The 22,486-nt window shown below is 43.0% G+C and overlaps 1 protein-coding gene across 10 annotated transcripts in view; it reads left to right on the forward strand.

Annotated features, from left to right (window-relative positions):
- The window catches only part of CACNA1C (calcium voltage-gated channel subunit alpha1 C), a 641,635-nt gene that overhangs the window by 495,825 nt on the left and 123,324 nt on the right, over positions 1 to 22,486 (forward strand). For all 10 annotated transcript variants that reach the window (XM_059403911.1, XM_059403906.1, XM_059403901.1 and 7 more), the window contains exons 11-13: positions 23 to 49; positions 8,260 to 8,420; positions 9,357 to 9,582. In XM_059403911.1, the coding sequence (XP_059259894.1) occupies positions 23 to 49; positions 8,260 to 8,420; positions 9,357 to 9,582 (414 nt within the window). The remainder of the gene's footprint in view (positions 1 to 22; positions 50 to 8,259; positions 8,421 to 9,356; positions 9,583 to 22,486) is intronic.

Raw genomic sequence — 22,486 nt, forward strand, 5'->3', positions numbered from 1 at the left:
ACATCTCCTTTTTCTCTTTCAGCCACCGGATTTCCAAATCAAAGTTCAGGTGAGTGAAATGCAGGCTCTTCTTTCCCACCACACACCAGCTCTGTCCTTGACTACACTTTTGGGTAGCCCAAGGTAACAGCAAGGGGGGAGGTGGTTACAGTGAGGGTGTTATTCTAAGGAGTAAACGGCTGTCTTTTGGACAGCTACCAAGAAAAGAATTAGACTTATAAATCAGATTCCACATATAATTCAGGGGTTGATATTTGTCGAATTTTCTTGGCCAGTCTTTTTGGCAAGGACCATCCCTAGGAGGTTGTAAGACCTAATGTGTCTCCATTCCTTATAAGATGAAGTCCAGTTAAAATAAATATAATGTGGACACTTGCTACTATTCTTGCCTACTTCATGTTTATGGAATACAGTAAGAAATCAATGTTAAGGATTATGGAAAGAATAGGATCACATTGCTGTTTCAGAACCTTTCACAGGACCCATCTTCAGCCCTGTGTCTACCTTTCCAGCCTTTCCTCTTGCACTCCTCTGCCTGCACTCCTTGTTCCAACCACATGGAACTTCTTGCAGCCCCCAGAATGTTCCTTGTCCTCTCAGACATCAAGGCCTTTCCGTATACCCTTTCTTCACCCTGAAGACATCGTGTCCACATGTCTTCATCTGGGGAATCCAGGTTTTTGTTACGAACCTCAGATGTTACTGCATCTACATCTTATGCAAACCCTTCCAGGGAAGTTACTCAACTTCCTCCACTCCCATAGTGCTTTGCTCATACCTCTGTCACAGCACTTAGCATACAACACTACAATTATTGGCTCACAGGCCTTCAGTAGGCTCTGCATGCCTCAGACATATTCTTTCTAGAAAGCCTAGCTAACTGCCTGCCCAGGAGTAGGCTGTCCATACATATATGTTGAATGGATGAATGAATGGATTTGTGGAGTGGAGATGTGAATTTTCCTCCACAAAGCTTGTACATGCCAAAAATATTGGTGTTTATGTTTTGTAATTGATCTAATCTTGCTTCCCCAGCCTTACCCACTGTGTAACAGGAGCATAAATAACACTAAATTTTAGTCCAGCTGGGTAAATGGAACCCAGTGCTATGCTTTAAGTAGTCCCTGAAGGTAAAATGTTCAGTCTCTCATATTTCTACTTCCCCAGCTTTTCTTCAGAATGGAGTCTGGATGCATGAGGGCAGGGAACTTTAAGATCCTGGGAAGTAAATGGGGCTTGTTAAGGGCTGCTTCTGGAATCCTTCTGAGTCCTTTGCCTATCTATACTGTTTGATGGCTAGCCTGGGCTTCTCTCTGAAATTTCAGATACTTAACGGGATGCAGCAGCCCACCTACTTTGGAAATCCACTGCTGGAGTCCATGCCCCCATATTTACATATGATCTTGAAATCTCGACCTCTGCTGTCTGACCCCCAAGCTCTGTCAGTCCCTGACTTCAACACCTCCATACCTCATCTGAATGCGTGGACACTTCCTGGTCCTTCACACTACATGAACAAGCTATGGGAACCCAGAGCACTATAGCAGGCTCACCTACCTATTTGCCTCCTGCTGCTGCACCAGCCTGAATAAAGCTCTGAGGAAAAAACTGGCATTTTCCCAGGGGCCTGCAGACATCTTCCCCCATACTACACCCAGTGGAGGCTACCCACTAGCCTCAGCACCCCTGGGACTCCCCATGACTATTTGGGTGTTTCTAGAACAACCCTCTGCAACCTCTTGAGACTTGGCACCCAGGGCTGAGAATTTAGTGAGGACTCTGGTGTCTGACTTTCACCTCTATTTCTGATAACTTCTTTCTCCCATAATTCACTGAAATTGGAAAATGTAGGCCTTTCTCCCCTTTCTCTCAAGCTAAGACCTCCTTTACATTAAAAAATCTTGGACGTATTGCATGGAGCACTGAGGGTGGTGCATAAACAATGAATGCTGGAACACTGAAAAGAAATTTAAAAATAAATTAAAAAAATAAACACACACACACACACAATCTAGGGTCAAGTCTACCAGACCTAGCTCTTATTACATGATAGAAATTTCTAGAAATATAAAAAAATCTTTTCTTTCTTGGTAATGCTTGGATTTTACTGCTTTAGCTCCATGTCTAGAGAAGTGGTTAATACATAATAGGGAGTGAATTAATATTTGCTGAATGAATGAATGCATGGTCTTGCTTCAGTAAGACAATAGGCTTACACAGTCTCAGACAAAATGTCTAATTTGACAGTCAAAGCTGAGAAAGCACTTTGTGTTCCTGACAATTTTAAATCCCCCACACAATATAAGTAAAGGGATCTAAAAATCCATTTGCAAATATTTCCAAAATATCATTCTCATTACATGCAAATGAATGAATCATAAATGAACAAATGAATGAGTGAACAAATGAAGGAACATGTTCTGAAGAATTGGAAGAGAAATGACACTTTTGTATGTACTCTATCTAGTAAGAGATTTCCCAGGAGATTCTGGGAACATTTTTCTACCCAGTGACCCATGATACAACCCATCCTTTTAACAAAGGAGAGGAACAGTGCCCCCCCACCCCCCCAAAACCTTGGGACTCTTTGCTAAACTTTGAGACTCAGCTCAACCATCTACTTAACCTCATGTATTTCAACCACTGAATCTCTGGGAAAGGTTTTTTCCTGTGCTGCTACTATTTGAGATACAACAGAAACAAGAGAGAAACCTGTATTCCCAAAAAGCATACTATCAGTAGTTTAGCACTATCATTCAACCCATTTTTAGATGAAGATACTGAGGCTGAGAGAGACCAAGGGTCTCGTGCTCACATCTGGCCAAGTCAGAACCTATAGCCATGTCCTGTATTGCTAACCACCATGCTAGCCTAGTGAAAGGTTCTGCCCGGGAATACTGAACCCTGTTTCTGCTCAGTTATTATATCTTAAGCATGGGCCCATAGTTCTACAGCAGTGTTGTTGAATAGAAATACAGTGTGAGCCACATTAGGACTTTTTAAATTTTTCTAGTAGCCATGTTAAAAAGTAAAAAGAAACACGTGAAATTAATCTTAATGTAATTCATTTAACCTGATGTATCTAAAACATTACCATTACAATATGTAATTAATATAAAAATTATTAATGAAATATTTTACATTCTTTTTTTTTTTACTAAGTCTTTGAAATCCAGTGTATTTTACCTTATGACATGTCTAGGCTTGGACTGGCCAATTTCAAGTGCTGAAGAGCCACATGGGGCTAGTATCTACTGCATCAGACGATATGGCTCTAAAAGGTCTAAGCAGGTAGCAAACGGTGGCACTCTAGATGGCACTGATGATGTGTGTTTAAAGAATATCAAAAGCTGGCAATGGATTGAAAATTCCATAAAAATTATCAAAGTAGACCCAGAGCCATTTCTGTCTGCTGAGAAGTTTGCCGTTACAGATGCAAGAGGAATGTCTCCTCGTACTTCCTACATCCTGGGTGTGGCAGCCGTGATTGAAAAATGTATTCTGGTACACTGAAAAGAAATTTTAAAAAGAAATAAATTTTTTTAAATGAAAAAATGTAGTATAGAGGGAAAATGGAGAGAGAATTTTTGCAACTCAGAAATAAACTTGTAGGCAGTGAAGAGCCTGCTGCATTCTAAAAAAGATACTAAAATTTGAGTTTTTTTTAAAAATTAAAATACCCTGATCATTTTCTCAGTTTAACAATGACAGTTTCCAAACAGCCTATTCTGTTTGTAATACTGAATGATGCCAAGTCATGGTTTACTTAAAAGAAATGCTAGAAGAGAGATGATAGGGGAAATTCGGCCAATTAATTGTCTTATAATATTAGGGGAATATAAGAGTAGTCCTTTGGTAAGCCAAGTTTCCACTTGGAGGAATTAGTCACAATGAGGAATTTTACAACACTTGGGTCCCACTGTTCAGAATAGGATTCAAACAGTTAAGGAACAAATGATTTAGGAAGTCTTGTGCAATTTGCAGGGATTAATCAGATAACCTGTTGGAGTCTCCAGATCATGACTTTATTGAGTTCTGAAGTGAATCCTGTAGGGTTCTAAAATTTGGGAGGACAGTCTTGCCCCATCTTCATTGACATGATCAGCTGGACCAAGGCACATATCCAAATTTGTCTACTGTCTAATGGTCCATTCTAAGTTACTTATGTATAGTATTACTTATGTATAGTAATTAAATTTAATCATTTTCTGTGTGGCTTGTTCTCAGTTAAAGGTAGGTACTTACTGTAGCCACTAGAAAGAGCCTAAACTGTCCACTATTTTGAGGTAGTCTACTCTTCTAGATGTCTATCCAAAATTATGTGCCAAGCAAGCTCTTTTAGTAACGCTGCCCCTCCCTCACCCCACCTTCATTGCTGGGTCACAAGAGCTCCAGAGCTCTCAAGCCTTGTCTTCAGCAAGAAGTTAGTAAATCTGCATAGAATTGTCTCTGCTGTTCTGTCAAGCTGTCAGTCAAATGTCCCTACCGTGTAAGATGGACTGCACTAATTACTAGGGTTGTACAGCAAAGTACAAGACACAGTACCTTTTCCTTGAGGGTCTTGTGAATCTCTCTGAAGAGGCAAGAACCATATAGTTAAAGAAAACTGACAACATGGGGAAATGGGAAGCCATTTCCTCTTGTACCCTTTGCTGGCTCCTCCACCACTGGCTGGGAGGTCCTTTGGTGCACTCCTGTGGCACCTCTGTGAAGCCAGCCATGGTGTTAAGCACACTCTTTGATTGCTTGCTTAAGGATCTTTATTGCTCACTTAGGATTTATGCAGAAATAGACTACCTATCACGTTAACTGATGCATATCTACTACCTATCCCAGGATAGTAGCAAATATTTCTTTAATGTACACTTAAAGTGAGTAATGCAGATGTAAGTGGGGCAGGAATTCTGAGTCTGGGAAGACTAGAAAAGTTCACCATGGAGAAGCTGGGACTTGAGCTGAACCCCAAAGAATGGGCAGGACATAGAAAGGGGAGGTCCTGGCAGTTGTAGTGACAGTCCACGGAGGTGGAAAGGCAAGAACAAAGCCCAGACTTAGGAAGAGGTAAGGTGGATCCCAGGGTGAGTTGAGCAAAAATTTTCCAAGAGAATGGTACAATGCATGGTACAAAATTTTGAAGAAGTAGATTAGGCACATTCATATCCGCCCTTCTGTCCTATGTCTACATATGGGAACTTCTATTTCTAGAGTAAATGACTTTTCTAGTTAGTATGAAGGGAACGTGAATAGCAGGCAAATTTCTCCTCCCTATTTTATCATTTAATTTCTATATCCTCCATGCATGTGTAAACACACAAATAAATTTACACATTCTAATAAATCATTACATTTATTAAACCGTAGGAAGCGTTGCCAGGAAACCAGTTGTCAAGCAAAGCTATATTTTGAAGAGTGGGAGGTGTATAATTATCTTTAAATACTTTCTCTGGATAGTAATTACCCCCACCCCCACCCCAGCCCAAATCCATGTGACTCCCCTGAATGGCTGTGCATGGGAACAGCACGTTTGACAGCTACTGCCCTGCCTCTGTCAGCCACTCCTTAAGGGGGTCAGGCAGTTCCAGACCCATGGGACAGGCCTGACCTTGTGGCACCCCACATCCCAAACTTGGGAAAAGAGGAGCTTAATCAAGTTCTCAGTATGAAACTGACTCTGAGTCCATTTCTACATACTGTAAGGGATCACAAACTTGAGTCCTTTGGACTCTGAGTAACAATTATCTGTGATTTCTCTAACAAAAGATTAAATCTATTTAAAACACCCTTTGAAACTACAATGTAAGCTATTTAAAGTCATATATGAGTTTGTCCTGCAAATTCATTTTTCAGGAAAAAAAATAGTTGTACCCAATTTCTCTATAGTATTAATAACCACAATGACAGGAAAGAAGCAGTGTCCTGCCCTATTGAGATAAGACTCCTCAGTACCAAAAGCTGACAAACTTCAGAGGAGGCTAAGGACCACCTAGGACCCCTCATCTCATCCTTTGCCCCTTTCTTCACCCTCCCCCATCCTCATTCTTACCCAAGGTGGTATGTCAGAGAAGGTAAGCCTCCCTAGCATTTAGAAACTTTAATTTTCTGACCTGGATGCGCTTCTTCTCTATGTAGTGGATTAGCCTCAAGTAGCAGATAAGTGTCCCCGACAAAGGGATAACGCTTACTGGAGATGGCATTCAGGCACCCACAATGAGCAGGGTCAGAACAGAATACTATTTGATTCATTCTTTCTTCCCTCCCTGTTCTGCAGGCCAAAAACCAAGTTCTCCTTACTGTTCCAAGGAGACAGTTCTCTTCTTAGATCTTCTTCTCACATTTCTAATCTCATAATAGATATTAACAAAGATTTGGTAACAGGATTTTCCACAGATATTAGGTAGAAAATATAGAATGAAAATACAGATGAAGTCAAGCTATCTTGATAGGCTGTTTTGGGGGTGGGTGGAGGAACCCATTGCAGTAGGGGTTTGCATTTCCAGAAACCTAGAATACAGACTTGAATACAGCTACTCATGGACTGTTATTCTGAGATGCTGCTTTGCCCCTTCCCACCTTCTTTCTTACCTGAACCAGGGTGTTGCCTTCCAGCTGCCTGCTGGGTCTCTCTACACACATGACATGCAAGCACCTTAAACCTATTTCCTGAGCTGAGCACCCCCACCATTCTCCTTGTAGCAACCTCCCTACCTATAGCACTCCTTCTCTTTGTCTGGACCTGTAATTATTAGAGGTACGACTCTTCCAAATCACCCCAGCTAGAAATTTTGGCTGTCCCTTCCATACCTTTCTCTTCCAGTCAGGCTCAAAGTCCTATTGATTCTGTCTCAAAATAACACTGTCAACTCAGTGTCCTCTTTTCCATTAATAAAGCTACTGCCTTCATCTTTTCTAGCCCAGATGGCCAAAAGAGCATTTCTCATACTTCCCCTGATCTAGAAATTGTTTTGTTGGTTGTTTGGTTTTCCACTGGAAGCTATGAAGTCCTCTACCATAAAATTTTAAAATGTGAGTGACTCCTTGAGATCATCTAGCTTAATGGTTCTCAACCATGGTTACAGATTAGAACTACCTGGCGAGCTTTAAAATTTACCCAGCCCCCAGAAAATCAGATTAAGTTAGTTTGGAGTTGGAGTCTGGGTACTGGTGAGGGTTGATGGTTATGTGTTTTAAGCTTCCCCAGGTAATTTTTTGTACAGCCAGGATTGAGAATCATTGACCTAAGTCCCTAAACAAGAGACCAAAAGAACATTATATGGACCATGGCCGAGCTTCCAGGTGGCCATGTGCTGCATGAGCTCGGACATAGAAATGTGTGTATGTGTGGGTATGTTTGTTTCTTCTGAACAAAGGATCTAAACATTCACTCAAAAGTTTCCATAACCCCATAAAAGCAAAGAACCTCTGATCCAGATTCTCCCATTATGCTTTACAGATGAGGCAGCATCTGGGCAAAAGATTGGGCTGGGGGGGAAACCAAGTCTGGCTCTGTCACTGTGTGATGTCTGTCAAGGTACTCAACCTCTGTGGCCCTTAGTTTTCTCCTTCTCAAAATCAGGGTAACACCTGCTCTGCAGGGTTATTTAAAGAATCAAAGAGAAGGCATGAGAAGTGTCTAGTACAATAACAGGCATGGACGGGCGCCTGGGTGGCTCAGTGGGTTAAGCCGCTGCCTTCGGCTCAGGTCATGATCTCAGAGTCCTGGGATCGAGTCCCGCATCGGGCTCACTGCTGCTCAGCAGGGAGCCTGCTTCCCTCTCTCTCTCTCTGCCTGCCTCTCCATCTACTTGTGATTTCTCTCTGTCAAATAAATAAATAAAATCTTTAAAAAAAAAAATAACAGGCATGGACTAGTCCTACTACTACCATCACTACTAATAATACTCTTACTTGTGCAATACAATTTTGAATAATATCATTATCATAAAATAAAAATACTTATTTATACCAGATGTATTATGTGGCATTTTATCAATCCCCACAATATTCCTGTGAGCTTGACCCTATTCCCTTTTTACAAATGGGAGAACCAAAGCTTAGAAGGGTCAGGGCCACACCCAAGACCACACAAGTAAGTGGCAGAGCCCAGTTAACTGACAGGAAGCTTATCTCCTGGTCACCAGATTGCACTGCTCTGCGGAGGCCAAGTCCGCAGTCCAGGGAAAGGATGGTGCCTTTCATATTGGAAAAATGATGAATTTCACAGCCACCTCCCCCACCCTTCTCTCCTGACTCCCTTTCCAGCCGCTACTGGCGCCGGTGGAATCGGTTCTGTAGAAGAAAGTGTCGTGCTGCAGTCAAGTCTAATGTCTTCTACTGGCTTGTGATCTTCCTTGTGTTCCTCAACACACTCACCATTGCCTCAGAACACTACAACCAGCCGCACTGGCTCACGGAGGTCCAAGGTGAGAGGCAGTCCCTGGTGCTATCCTTCTTTACTCTTGCTAACTCAGCCCTGAATCCCAGGGAGGGAATAGTCACAGGCATAAGGTTGACGGGAAAGCCACCAGTGTCCGTGGTGCCGTGCTGGGATCACCAAGAGCTGAAGAGCTTGCAAGCCCCACAGTAAAATGCAGAGCCTCATTATAAACAGATGTGGTTCTTGGCTGGGCCCACATGGTCTGCCTGCCCCAACAGTCACTATTGTGTCCAGGTGACAAGAACATATGCTATCCTTTATTTGGCTATCTCAGACCCTTGGCTGCCAACTTCTCAGAAGAGAATTTCAATACCTCAGGCCTTACTGTATCCTCCAGATGGGTCTGCTAGAATGGGTGTGGATGAAGTGAGCAAAAAGCCAGGAAGGAGTTCAGTAGTGGCCTGACCCCGAGGAGCTATTCTTCGTGAGCATATAGCAGTCATCGCCCTTCCCTGGAGCCCTAGAAGAGGACTTCCCTAGCCAGTGCCTCCACTCCCAGGGAGTCAAGCAGACACGAGGGCTTCATTCCAGAATCCTGGAAGGTAGACAGTCTCCCAGTGCCTGGGGTAGACCCGGGTGGCCTGCCCCCCTCCTCGATTGCTTTGGGCAGAGGACTCACCTCTCAAAACCTCCCTCCTCATCCCTGAGAAAGCAGCTGGGGGAGTGAAGAAAATCAGCGCTCACAGCCTTTGATGCTTGGTAGATCATGTTTACAGTGATTATAACTAGATAACCCTTTTCCTGGCCATTTGGCCCCGGTTGTTCTGTTCTGGCAGCAACGTAGGGGAAAGGTGTTCTGTCTGGGAAAGGGGAACCCTGGCCTTTCTTCCAGTGGTGATAATTACTGTTTTCTCTCTCCTTCTCCCACCTCCCTCCTCTCACCCCCATGCTGGGATCCTGCCCCCTCGCCTGAACCCACCAGACACGGCCAACAAGGCACTGCTGGCCCTTTTCACTGCAGAGATGCTGCTGAAGATGTACAGCCTGGGCCTGCAGGCCTACTTTGTGTCCCTCTTCAACCGTTTCGACTGCTTCATTGTGTGTGGGGGCATCCTGGAGACCATCCTGGTAGAGACCAAGATCATGTCTCCCTTGGGCATCTCTGTGCTGAGATGTGTCCGGCTACTGCGGATATTTAAAATCACAAGGTATTTGGTCTCTCATTTCCCTTCAGACCTGGGACTCAGGGAGAGGTTCTTCCAGAAGGCAAGGGAGGCAGAAAGGCCTGGGAGGGAGAGCAGCTGCTATTTCTTGAAAGGTCTGTCCTTGGCTCATATACGATGGAGGGGAATTTTTCTTCATTTAGATGGCATATCGTTTAGAAACTCCTTTGGCTGCTGATACCAGAGACAACTCAGTGGCATAAGCATATTTGGGGTTTGTTCGGTTACATAAAAGAAGTGCAGAGGTGGGCAGTCCAGGTGGCTTCAAGAAGGCCTCAGGGACACAGTCCCCTTGTGTCCTTTGCTTTGACAGCCTCAGGACTGCCCTCCAGGGCCGTGAGGTGGCTTCCAGAGATTGAGCCATCATGTTTGAATCAAGGCAGGGAGAAGAGAAGGGGTGAGGGATCAAAGTGGGGATCCTTCCTGGCAGAGTCAGCCCCTTCTAGAACTCTTCTAGACACTTCACCGAAAGCTCTGTTGGCCATCCAACTGAGAAATGTGGTCTTATTGCTGTGCATGTGCTGCCGAAAATGCAGTCAGGATTCCTTAAGTGGAGAAGGATGATGGCTAGTGTGCCACAGATGGTTCTCACCCCTCCTTCCACACATTCACCCCCTCTCCATCTGCCTGTCCATCCACCCACCCAAAGATTGCAGGCTCCCCAACTCTCCAGGTCAAGCCGTGATTCTCATGAAGAGGACATGCGCAGGCAGGGGACAGGGAGGTGGGCAGCATGTTCTAAAACAGTAATTTTCAGCCATGTTGAGACCCATTTGGAGTGGTGAAATCAATTGATTGGATCACAGCCACCATTTTTAAACAATTTTATTGAGATATATTTCACATACTATATAATTCATCCGTTAAAGTGTACAATTCAGTGTTTTTCTATATATTCACAGAGTTTTGCAACCATTGCCACAACTTAGTTTTGGAACATTTTCTTCACCCCAAAAAGAAAGCCATACCCACTCCTCATTTGTTCCCTCTTTCCTCCCAGTGGCAACCACTAATTTACTTTCTATCTCTGTAGATTTACCTGTTTTTGGCAATCCCTATAAATGAAATCATGCAGTATGTGGTGTTTTGTGACTGGGCTTCTTTCATTTAACATAATGGTTTCAAGATTCACTCGTGCTGTGGCATGTGTCAGTACTTTATTCTTGTTTATGGCTAAATAACGTTCCATTGTATGGATATACATCGCGTTTGTTCATTCATTCATCAGTTGATGGACATTTGGTTTATCTCCCCCTTTTTGCTACTATTAATAATGCTGCTATATACAGTCATGTTCAAGTTTTTGTATGGATGTACATTTTCATTTCTCCTGGATATATATATCTAGAAGTAGAGTTTCTAGATCATTTAATAACTCTACTTTAAGATTTTGAGGAACTGCCCAATTGTTTTCCAAAGAGACTACGCCATTTTGCATTTTCACTGGTGATATCTATGAGTTCCGATTTCTTCATAGTCTCATTTTCAAAGAAAGAATGAAATAGAATAGGAAAATATCAGAAGACCTCACTTGAACATAAGCACTGTTTCATAAAAATCTGAGTTGCAGTATAATATGTATTTCTCACTGTGGGATATGGTCAAACTTGAAGGGATGTGTCAGAAACATGTGGTACAGAGAGGGCTCAAACTCTGGCCCCCAGAGGTACAAGCATCCTCTCCAGAAGAGTCTCTGCTTTGGGATCCAAACTGACAATAGGGGCACTGTAACTATCAGTTGGATTGTGTTGGGGGGGGGGGAAGGGAATGGTTTCAGCATCTTTCATTCAAAGACCTGGAAGTAACCACACCCTGCTTGATGTGTTCTGAACTTGGCTGAGTGAGTAGTCAAGGCTTGCAAAGCTGCCTTTGCTTTGCTGTTCTGCTCTTGGCTCTCTCAACAGACCATTCCTGCAGGGCTGTCTAGGGTCGAGAGTCAAATGAGAGAAAGCATTTAAAGAGCTCAGTTCAGTACCAGGCACAGGGACACTCAAAAGCCAGAGGGTTGATTATTAATCTAATTGTTACCATTGTTGTTACTAGGAGGAGGGAGAAGAGGAGCGCTGAGACCCATCTAAACACATACACAGTCTCATACTTCTGTTTCTCTCCTATGTTCATACTGCATGTCAAGCTCCAAGAGATGGGGCAAAAGGAGTATGGTATGAACAGAACCCAGGAGACGTTTCCTCTGGCTGGGGAGATGGAGTTTGTGCACATGAAATCACTGAACAAAGATCTAAGGCAGAATAAAATGAGCCAGCAAATGTTGGAATAGGGGAATACATGCTCTGGGAAGTCAGAAACAGGAGAGAGTCCCTGGAGAAGATTTAATGTCACAGGATGGGCTCCAAAGACATACAGAATTTAAACCTACAAGTTTAATGCTCTTGAGCAAACACCTCTCTACCCCTCACCCCCAGAAGAAGCTCTCTCTGAATGCCCTGAACATCTTGGTATTATAGAAAATCCTTGGTTTGTAGTAAAAGTAGTAGAAATATAGAAACAATTATTGTTAACATGCATCAGGACTTACTCTGTGCAGATAGTGTGGCCTGACTAATTTCACTTGATTCACTCTCACAATAACGTATAAGAAAGAGTCAGAGCAGGGCACTATTAACTATTCCCATTTTACAGACAAGGAAAACTGTGGTTCAGAGACTTCAATCACTTGCGCAGGCCACACAAACTGCTCAGGGGTGAATCTAGGATTAAATAGTATGTCTGTCTGTCTGACCTCAGGTTCTGTGCTCCTAAACATGACTGTGAACTGTGGAGTTGATCATTAAACTGTCTTTCTGTCTTTATCCCGAAGATATGACTTGGGATTTTTACAAGTTGATTCTTGTTATTAGATATTCATTGATTCTACCCATTCTTCATTGGGTCTGATAAAAGCTATTTTTAACTTGGAGTTTTTAGTGCCTCCTAAATAAGTCTGAGAAGTCTGTGTGTTTGAGGGTTTATTTTTGCTTCTGTTTTCTAGATTCCTATAGAAAAGAATTCTTGGGGCATCTGGGTGGCGCAGTGGGTTAAGCCTCTGCCTTTGGCTCAGATCATGATCTCAGGGTCCTGGGATCGAGCCCCACATTGGGCTCTTTTCTCAGCGGGGAGCCTGCTTCCCCCTCTCTCTCTACCTGCCTCTCTGCCTACTTGTGATCTCTCTCTCTCTCTCTCTCTCTCTGTCATATAAATAAATAAATAATCTTAAAAATAAAAAAAGAAAAGAATTCTTGTTCCTAGATATTGTCATAATGCCTTGAAGAGATTTGACAGTCATTCTACTTCTAATCAATAACTTATCTATTTCTAAGCTAAAACTATCACCAAGAAGCCATTTTTTAAACTCTTGTCTTTGCAGAAAGCTTCCTGTAGTCCCTCCATGGGAAACTTTGGTGGTATTTTCAGATTTCTACAAAGTCTATAAACATAATAATTTAATTATCTAATTGGACGTTACTTTGGTAAAAGCCATCATCTTCCCATTTGCAAGCATCCAACCCCTCTAGGGGCTTTTGGAAAACAACACAGAGACTATAACTATGTGGGGAATCCCATGCCCCCTCTGAACCTTATCTCTAGTATACTCTAGAGACCAAGAAAATGCCTAAAATATGGGCTGGGAGTGGACATCATGGTCCCTGGAGATGGGTCATCTGTGCATGGGCCTGCTATCAGGCAAGTATATTTCTTTCTCTTCTTTTAAAACCTCTTGGAGAATACTTTGTAATATCTTATTACTATTTGTATGTTAAAGAAGCATTTTTTACAATGTGTTCTGAACCAGTGATTGTGATTCTCAAACTTAGCTGAACTCATTAAGAGAGCTCATGAAGGATCCCCACCACTAGAGATTTTGACCAGCAACTTCTAGAGAGTTCCATGCTGGCAGTCAGTGACCTCACTTTGAGAAGTACTGGCCTAATTTCCTATTGTTCCTTTGTCCACTTCCCTGTCTTAAAATATGATCTTTTATATATCATTGGAAACCTTGATTTTTTCATCTACACTCTCTACTGTAGCCCTTAACCATGTTAAGATTGTACTTTTGATAGTTCTTGACTGGTAAAATATATAATGATAAAAAACTTCTATGAATTTAGCAAAGTTTTTAAATTATTTGAATTTTATTAATTCTTATACACCTGTGCACATTTGAAAAGTGGTAATGTACACACGAGACAAGCTATTTATTTAGAGTGCTGTAATGGTTGGTGTATCCATGGATTCATGGATCCCTTCCTATAATTCCAAGTTTCCCTTCCCTCACCCAGGACCTATGATCTGAGTTTGGAATACTGACCTAGACCAAGAGAACTCCACCATCATATTAAGACACAATGGTATGTCCAGAACAGTTGAGCAGTGTGTAGCAAGTAATTTGTTATTATAGGAGCTGAAATACCAAAGTTTATGAACGGTTTCTATTCCAAAAAATAAATACAAAAAAATTCAACTTTGTTCCTGGGACACCCTCACTCTTGGTCATTTGCATTCCCAGATATTTTTATGAACGGGCAAGAATGGGCTGGACTTACCACTCTTCATGCTGCCTGAAGTCTTCAGTATGTGACAAATGTGAATATAGTATATGATGAAAATGAATTATTAATGTGCTTATCTTTGAGTGTTTGGTCAAAATCTGAAAATGCCTTAGAGAGTATACTATGTATATGAATATCATCCATCCTATATGTCTCATAAAAAAAAAAAAAACAAGACTGGGAACCCTGCACTGGACTGTAAATCAGTTCATTCCTAGGTGTTAATAATATTAAGAATGGTAAATTATGGAGTAGGGAAGGCAAGATTCCTGTCTCACTGAGAACAGAAAGGCACCCACATGGCCAAAATTTTTGTCATCTTTGGGTACATTATCTATTCCAGTGGGCCCTCGGGCCACGTCATAGATTGAGTTCTTTCTTCTGTTTTGAGGCTTTACCAGGCTCTTGAATGTTGCTAGTTTTAATACCAAGTATGTCTACTCATTGTCAGCTCAGTCTGACTTATTCTATGGGGAGGAAGAAAGACTTCAGTTAAACTAAATCTGGACATGATTCCAATTTACTAATCACATCTCATTTTTTATACAGTTGGTTTTTAAATGCACTGAAATCCCTCCAGCCCTTGCCGTTTTCTCTCTTAAACTTTAAGTCCCTTTCTTTTTCCAACTGCTCTTCCCCTGTGGCTCCCTTCCCAGGCCCTGAAATGTGAGTTTGGGCTGACTCAGCACAGACAGATTTACTGGTGAATCATGATCACATATGGCCTCCCTCCATAGCGCCCCAAGGTGAGAGCCTTTTGCAAATTCTCCAAGCTCTAAATGTCTCCATTCAATTACCAGAGTCTGGCCATGAGTATCTGATCCAACCCCACACCACCCCAAACTCCCCATTCTAGCCCTCCTCTTCTTAAGGCACCATGGAGGCTCTGAGCTCCTTAAGGACCATTATTAAAGAGATATGTTTGGCATCTGCCCAGTTTCCAGGCCAGGGTCTATGGAGAAAGCAGCTCAGACTCAAGAGCCTGCTCACTGACATCAGCATGAAGGGTGGTTATTCTCTGGGATGGTAACTGGCTGGTGTCATGTACTGGGGATTAAGAAGACACCATTGGTGACTTGAAGGTGCTCCCTCCTTAACCTGACACATCTGGTACAAGGGCCCACTAGCAGAACTGAGTAGCTCTGTAGTCCAGGAGCTCAAGGGAGCACAATCCCAAGGCAATCCCAAGGTCAACACCAGATAGCATTGCCAGCCTAACCAGGTTACATTCCCCCCAGTAGGCTCCTTTCTCAATGTGACCAAGACCTCTGATGTGAACAGAAAAGATGAGACCTTTGAACATTCTATCCAAGGCAGGGTTTGACTCTAAAATAAAACCTATAAAATATGAATTCTCCTAGAATGGAGGGAGCAGAGGTAGATATCACCAGGAACTAAACTGGTAGATTTGGCCTTGTGCCCCTTGTTGTCCCAGACCCTGACCATAATATTATAGAATTCTGTTTGGCTCTTCCTGGACCAGCATATGCCTAGTTCAGCCTCCCATCACACTAGCCCCTCCAGGCTCTATTGCATCTTACAGAACCAGGGGCCAACTTTACCAAAGGACTAGTCCTTGCACACCCGCCTTGGATGCCCTTGTAGCTGGCACAGGGAAAGGTGAGGGCAAGGCTGAGCTTCCTCCCTGAGTGAGCCTTCTGTGCTTCCTCAGTCAACTGACATGATCTGCATTCTTCCTCCCTCCCTTAGGAATGGTGTATAGAAACCTCATATCGCACAGATTTGCAGCAGGAAATTTGCTTTATAGTTACTCTACTAACAATAGATCACTGCCACCAACACTGAAAGGAGGTTTGGTTTTTGGGGGGAGGGGTTACCCCTCAGGACAAGAAGAGTTGGGACAGATATAAATTTAGTTATGAACCTCTCTGGAACAGAGAGGAAGGAGGGTGAAACATTTGCAAAGCACCCTAAAGCTATTGGTACTGTTATTGTGAAGATCTTTTATTTATAGCAAGCTCGATGACCTGCTTCATACTTAGAATGTAAAGGACCTGGCCCTGAGCTATTTGAAGCAAAGGTTTGCAGGATGAATGTTCCAGCTCAAGCAAGGCTCAGGTCACTTTCTGCCATTGAAGATGCGGGAGAAGTCCACAGGGCCCAGACAGACTTAGCACAGGAAGACTGATGGAGATACAGAATGCCTCCACAGATGGTGGTCACTTAAGCCAAGAGAGACAGAGGGGAAAGGTAACAAAAGTGAAGCCATAGTCAACAAGAGAGAGAATTTAGGTAACAAAGAAATAGCTCGGGTAAGAAAACCCTCACATGCACCCTACTTTAAAGAGAGAACAGTGGGCTAGGATGGATGGGATGGGTGGGGGGGACAAGACACACTTTGGATAGAATGATTCAGAGTCACAGGAGAACTGGAAAGTTGATCTCAAGGACTGTGGCCGGTGGAGAGTCAGAGGATGGTGGGGTTGCGGGAGGTGGGGAGTCTCGAAAGGTGGGCATGTGCATTTGGGGCCTCGAATCCCCAAATAGGGAATGAAGACTTCTGTGGATGGGAATGCCTGTTACGCTGTTCTGAGGACAAGATACTTTGTTTTCCTCTTTGTCTATGAGGCCCAAGACATTAATTTGTTCTGCTGTTGCTCACTTTCCTCCAGACCTCGTGTGTGTGTGTGTGTGTGTGTGTGTGCTTCATGGTTTTCATGAGTTAGGATAAAAACCTCAGTCAATTACTAGTATGTGTTTAACCCTTTTAGCTTTTATGTCTAGATACTAATATGTCTAAAAAGTAGAATGTTTCTGGGAGCTAAGGCATCCTCTGATCTTCCTGCCATAGCCATCACAGCCAGCAAGAATCAGATTGGCATGAAGGAGGAGAGAGCTTCAGGACCTGCAAGGCTGCCAATATTTCATTTAAATGCTATTTCATGTCACCCTGCCCAGAGGCTGCCACATGTCACCTAAAATCTCATTAGTATCAGTGGTAACAAGGATCCCACCCTATCTCCTGCTATCAGCCACGGCATGCCAGGCTCCAAAATCCAGCTCCTCTACGAGCCCTAATAGTGTTCTTTGCCACAACATCAGTACAAAAATCCCTTTGTCTCAGTCCTTTAGAGAGAACATAAAATATCTCCAACCATGTGCACATTGGGAATGGACACCTTCTGTTCAGCAAGCTCTATGCCCCTGGTCATGCCAGGCCACTGGCACCAGCTCTGCTCCCTTAATTCTGCTCCGAAGGAACAGCCATGGGGCAGACTCTGCCTTGCCCCTGCTGAATGAGAAGCAACTGGAAATCAGAAGCAAACAGCATAAACAGCCATTTGTTGATTTTTCTTCACTCTGTCTGAACTGTGTGACTGGTCCTCGAGGCAGTATCTTTTTAGCCTGGGTGTTTTTCACAAGAAGGGTAGGCTGATGTCCATGTACTTGGCTGCAGTTTGTCTCTTGAAGGCTGGTTCAAGCCCTCAAATCCACAGCCATTGGTTTTGAGCCACCAGGATGGGCATTCTTCCACAAGGGACACGCATTCCCAAAGCTCTTTGAGAAATCCCAGCAGAAGCGTCTCAAAGCCATAGCAACCTGGTTGTCGGTAGGGCAATTGATACATACTCACTTTTTTCCCTTTTGGTTAAGGTATCATTGACATATTATGTTATATTTGTTTCAGATATACATAATGATTCAATATTTGTGTACATTGCACAGGATCACCACAATAAATCTAGTTAATATCCATCAGCAATATATAATTCCATTTGTGTGTATGTGTGATGAGTACTTTTTTAAAATTTTTTTTATTTGACAGAGATCACAAGTAGGCAGAAAGGCAGACAGAGAGAGAGGATGGAAAGTAGGCGCCCCGCTGAGCAGAGAGCCCAATGCGGGGCTCGATCCCAGGACCCTGGGATCATGACCTGAGCTGAAGGCAGAGGCTTTAACCCACTGAGCCACCCAGGCACCCCTTAAATTTTTTTTAATTTTTAAATTTTTTTTATTATTTTTATTTTTTTTCAGCATAACGGTATTCCTTGTTTTTGCACCACACTCAGTGCTCCATGCAATCCGTGCCCTCTCTAATACCCACCACCTGGTTCCCCCAACCTCCCAACCCCTGCCACTTCAAACCCCTCAGATTGTTTTTCAGAGTCCATAGTCTCTCATGGTTCACCTCCCCTTCTAATTTCCCCCAACTGCCTTCTCCTCTCTATCTCCCCATGTCCTCCATGCTATTTGTTATGCTCCATAAATAAGTGAAACCATATGATAATTGACTCTCTCTGCTTGACTTATTTCACTCAGCATAATCTCTTCCAGTCCCGTCCATGTTGCTACAAAAGTTGGGTATTCATCCTTTCTGATGGAAGCATAATACTCCATAGTGTATATGGACCACATCTTCCTTATCCATTCGTCCGTTGAAGGGCATCTTGGTTCTTTTAAGATTTACTCTTGGCAGCTTTCAAATATGCTGCATGGTACCATTAACGAGAGTCACCATGCTGTACATGACAAACCCAGGACTTATTTATAACTGGAAGTTTCTACCTTTTGACTTCCTTCCCCCATTTTGCACACACACACACACCCCAACCCCCTGCCTCTGGCAACCATCTGTCTATTCCCTTGATACATAATAGTTTGACTTGGGCAGTGGAAACCATGAATTTAGGGAAGCTATAAGAAAAGAAATGATGCAGAAGAAGTGCAAACAGCCCCTCCTGCTCCACGGGCTGGCCCTTCTGGGTCATTCACTATTTGCCATCTTTCACACCCAACATTTCCAAAGAGTTCTCCTCCACTGCATGACTCATTTTGTTCCTCTACCACAGCCTCCACATTCCCAGAACCTTGGACACCCTGAAGGGCTTCTCCCCCATCCCCTTCCCTCTCTGCCTCCTGGTGGCTCCACTCCACCAAACCTGTGTCCAGTCTGGGCCCTCACTGTCAGGCTCCCCATAGGGTTCCTGTGGCTATCAGACACCTCTGAACCTCAGTCGTGAGCCTGGTTTGACTTATTTCCCTCATGTCCACTCACCTCATGAAAATTAAGACTTGAGCCTTCTGTGGCCATAAAGACTTTTCCAGAATATTCCTAGACAGTTGAATGCACAGAAGATCTCTAGGAGGCTCTATGACCTTAATCTATAGGCAGACATTCTCCCCTCTGATACAGCTGGAAATTCTCATTATAAATACGCTCTAAAGTTACTGTTTCCTAAATACCAGTCTACCGACAAGTGTTGGAGGGGTTGCGTGAAAATCAATCAAGCCCCAGAGCCAGAGATTACGATTTCATGTTCCAGGGTGAGGCCTGGAAATCGGTATTTAAACAATGACCAAACCCCTCAACATTTTCCTCTCCAGCCAGGTGTGGAGACACTGCTTAAAATGTAAGAGGGACAGGTATTCTAGCCCCAGAGACATTCTCTTACTTCTTGCTTTAAGCAAAACAAATATGGCAACCTCTAGCCTATGGGGTGCCAGGCAGTCCGTCACACGTACTGGGTGAGGACAAAGATGGAGAAAATGGAAGAAAAAAACTTGTGATCTCTGTCCTCAAGAGTTCAGAACCTATTCGGATGAGAGGAGACTATCACAAATGAAAAACACTGAAGAGCAATTATAGAATGGATACAAATAAATGTATATTAATATTCTGCAATTAGGAATTAGGAAGAAGTGTGGTTGACAGGCAAAATAGAGGTAGAGAAAGGCCAAATTGGTGAAGGAGAAAGGAGCATTAAAGACTCTGAGCTGGGAAGAAGTTCATGTTTACATCCAAACTGTTGGCCCATCTGCTTCTTTCAACTAATATACAACCATTCTCTGGAGAGAAGTACGGAGGTTCAGGCAGGGGGCAGCTGGGAGGCTAGAATAGGAGTGGTTTGCATGTTACCCTTTTGAGCAGCAAAAACAATCCCCTGTATATACTGGCAGTAAACTGGGAATGCCTGAAGTGGAGGAAATCAAGCTCATGGCCTGCAAGGCAGGCAGGCCAAAGGTGGAGCTAAGGAACTAAGAGTTCTCTGTTGTCTCACCTGCTCCAGCTGGAGGCTGTGTTCCTTTTGCTATGGTGCATTTCCTCACCCTGACTAACCCCAGCCACATCCCGCAGCCGTGAGCAGCCCACGCCTCCTCCTCTTTCCAAGAGGAAGGCATTTTCCCCAGGCTACAATGGAGAACCTCTGTGTTGGCAGTGGAGAGAGGTCTGCGACTATCAGGACTGGGGGCCTCCTCTCCAAGGCGCCCCACCAAGGACCCATCTCTGCCCCAGGAAGGCCCCACAGACTCCCACCCTGAGGGTGGAATGGGTTTCCTGTAATCCAGGATTTCCCAGACTTGCCTGCTTGTCAGAATCATCTGGGACGCTTGTTAAAAATACAGATTTCTGGGCCCCAAACTACAACATTTGAATCAGAATCTCCAGAAGAGAGGCTTTATAAAAAAAAAAAAAAAAAATTTCTTTGGACAGCAGGGTAAATCTGGGAAACCTCACTGAGCCTTGAAACCTCTGTTTCCCCTGGGTGACCAGCTGCTGCCTGGGCTGAGAATAGCATTCTTGGGGGGGGGGGGATGGTAATGTGTTTTTCTGTCTAAAGACCAATAGTGATAACAGTAATTACTAACCTTTATCAACTGTGTGCCAGGCTCTATACTAGGGGATTTTTTAAAGAGTGGTAATTATATTTTTTCCAGTTTTATTGAGAAATAATTGGCCACACATCACTATAAACTTAAGGCATGCAGCATGATGGTTTGATTTACATTTATTATGAAATGATTGCCACAATAGGTTCAGTTAACATCCATTGTCTTAAATAAATACAAAAAAAGAAAAGGAAAAAAATCCTTCCTTTTGATAAGAACTCTTAGAATCTACTCTGTTAATATCATAGAGCAGAGTTAACCATAGTTGTCACAGTGTACATTACATCATCATGACCTATTTATCTTATAACTCCAAGTTCGTATCTTTGACCCTCTCATCCAATTCTCCCTCCTCTCACCCCCTACCTCTGGCAACCACAAATCTGATCTCTTTCTCCATGAGTGCAGTGTTTTGTTTTTGTTTTTGTTTTTGTTTTTAGATTCCACATATAAGTGAAATCTTATGGTATTTGTCTTTCTCTGTCTGACTTATTTCTTTTAGCATAATGTCCTCAAGGTCCATCTATGTTGTCATAAATGGTAGGATTTCCTCATTTTTTATGGATGAATAATATTCCAGGGAGTGTGTGTGTGTGTGTGTGTCTGTGTGTGTGACTGTGTGTGTCTGTGTGTATTATATATGCCACAAGTTCTTTGTCCATTCACCCTTTGATAGACACTTGGGTTGGCTCTTATAAATAATGCTGTGAAGAACATGGGGAGAGCAGATATCTTTTTGAGTCAGTGTTTTTGTTTCCCTTGGATATATTCCCAGAATTGGAATCACTGGATCATATGGTAGTTGATTTTTAACTTTTTGAGGAACCTCTATGCTATTTTCCATAGTGGCTGCACCAATTGACAATCCCACCAACAGCGCACCAGGCTTCTCCTTTCTCCAACACTTGTTATCTCTTGTATTGTCACCTTACTGTGCTTTTTATTTGCATTTCCCTAATGACTAGTGATATTGAGCACCGTTTCATATATATCTTCTTTAGAAAAATGTCCATTCAGGTCCTGTACCAAATTTTTTTAAACACTTACTTTTAAAGATTGATTGATTGATTGATTTGAGAGAGAGAACACACGCACCCAAGAGAGGGATAAGCAGACTCCACATTGAGTGTGGAGCCCAATGCAGGGCTGAATCTCAGGACCTAAGCTGAAGTCAAAAGTTAGATACCCAAACGACTGAGCCACCCAGGCACCCCTGTGCCAGATTTTTGAATTGGATTATTTGGGGTTTTGGTTTTTGGTTATTGTTTTGTTTTGTTTTTGCTGTTGAGTTGTCTGACTACTTTTTTTTTTTTTAAGATTTTACTTATTTATTTGACAGATAGAGATCACAAGTAGGCAGACAAGCAGGCAGAGAGAGAGAGAGGGAAGCAGGCTCCCTGCTGAGCAGGGAGCCCGATGTGGGACTCGATCCCAGGACGCTGAGACCATGACCTGAGCTGAAGGCTTAACCCACTGAGCCACCCAGGCGCCCCTGTCTGACTACTTTCTATATTTGGATATCAGTCTGTTATTGGGTATATGGCTTGCAAATATCTTTTCCTGTTCCACAGGTTGTCTTTTCACTTTGCTGATGATTTCTTTTGCTGACTGCAAGCTTTTTAATTTGATGTAATCCCACTTGTTTATTCTTAATTTTGTTGCTGGATGGGCTGCCTTTTTTTTTTTTTTTTTTTTTTTTTTTTTTTTTTTTT

The sequence above is a fragment of the Mustela nigripes genome, chromosome 6 (genome assembly GCF_022355385.1).
Source record: "Mustela nigripes isolate SB6536 chromosome 6, MUSNIG.SB6536, whole genome shotgun sequence".
In the NCBI taxonomy this organism is placed as follows: Eukaryota; Metazoa; Chordata; class Mammalia; order Carnivora; family Mustelidae; genus Mustela; species Mustela nigripes.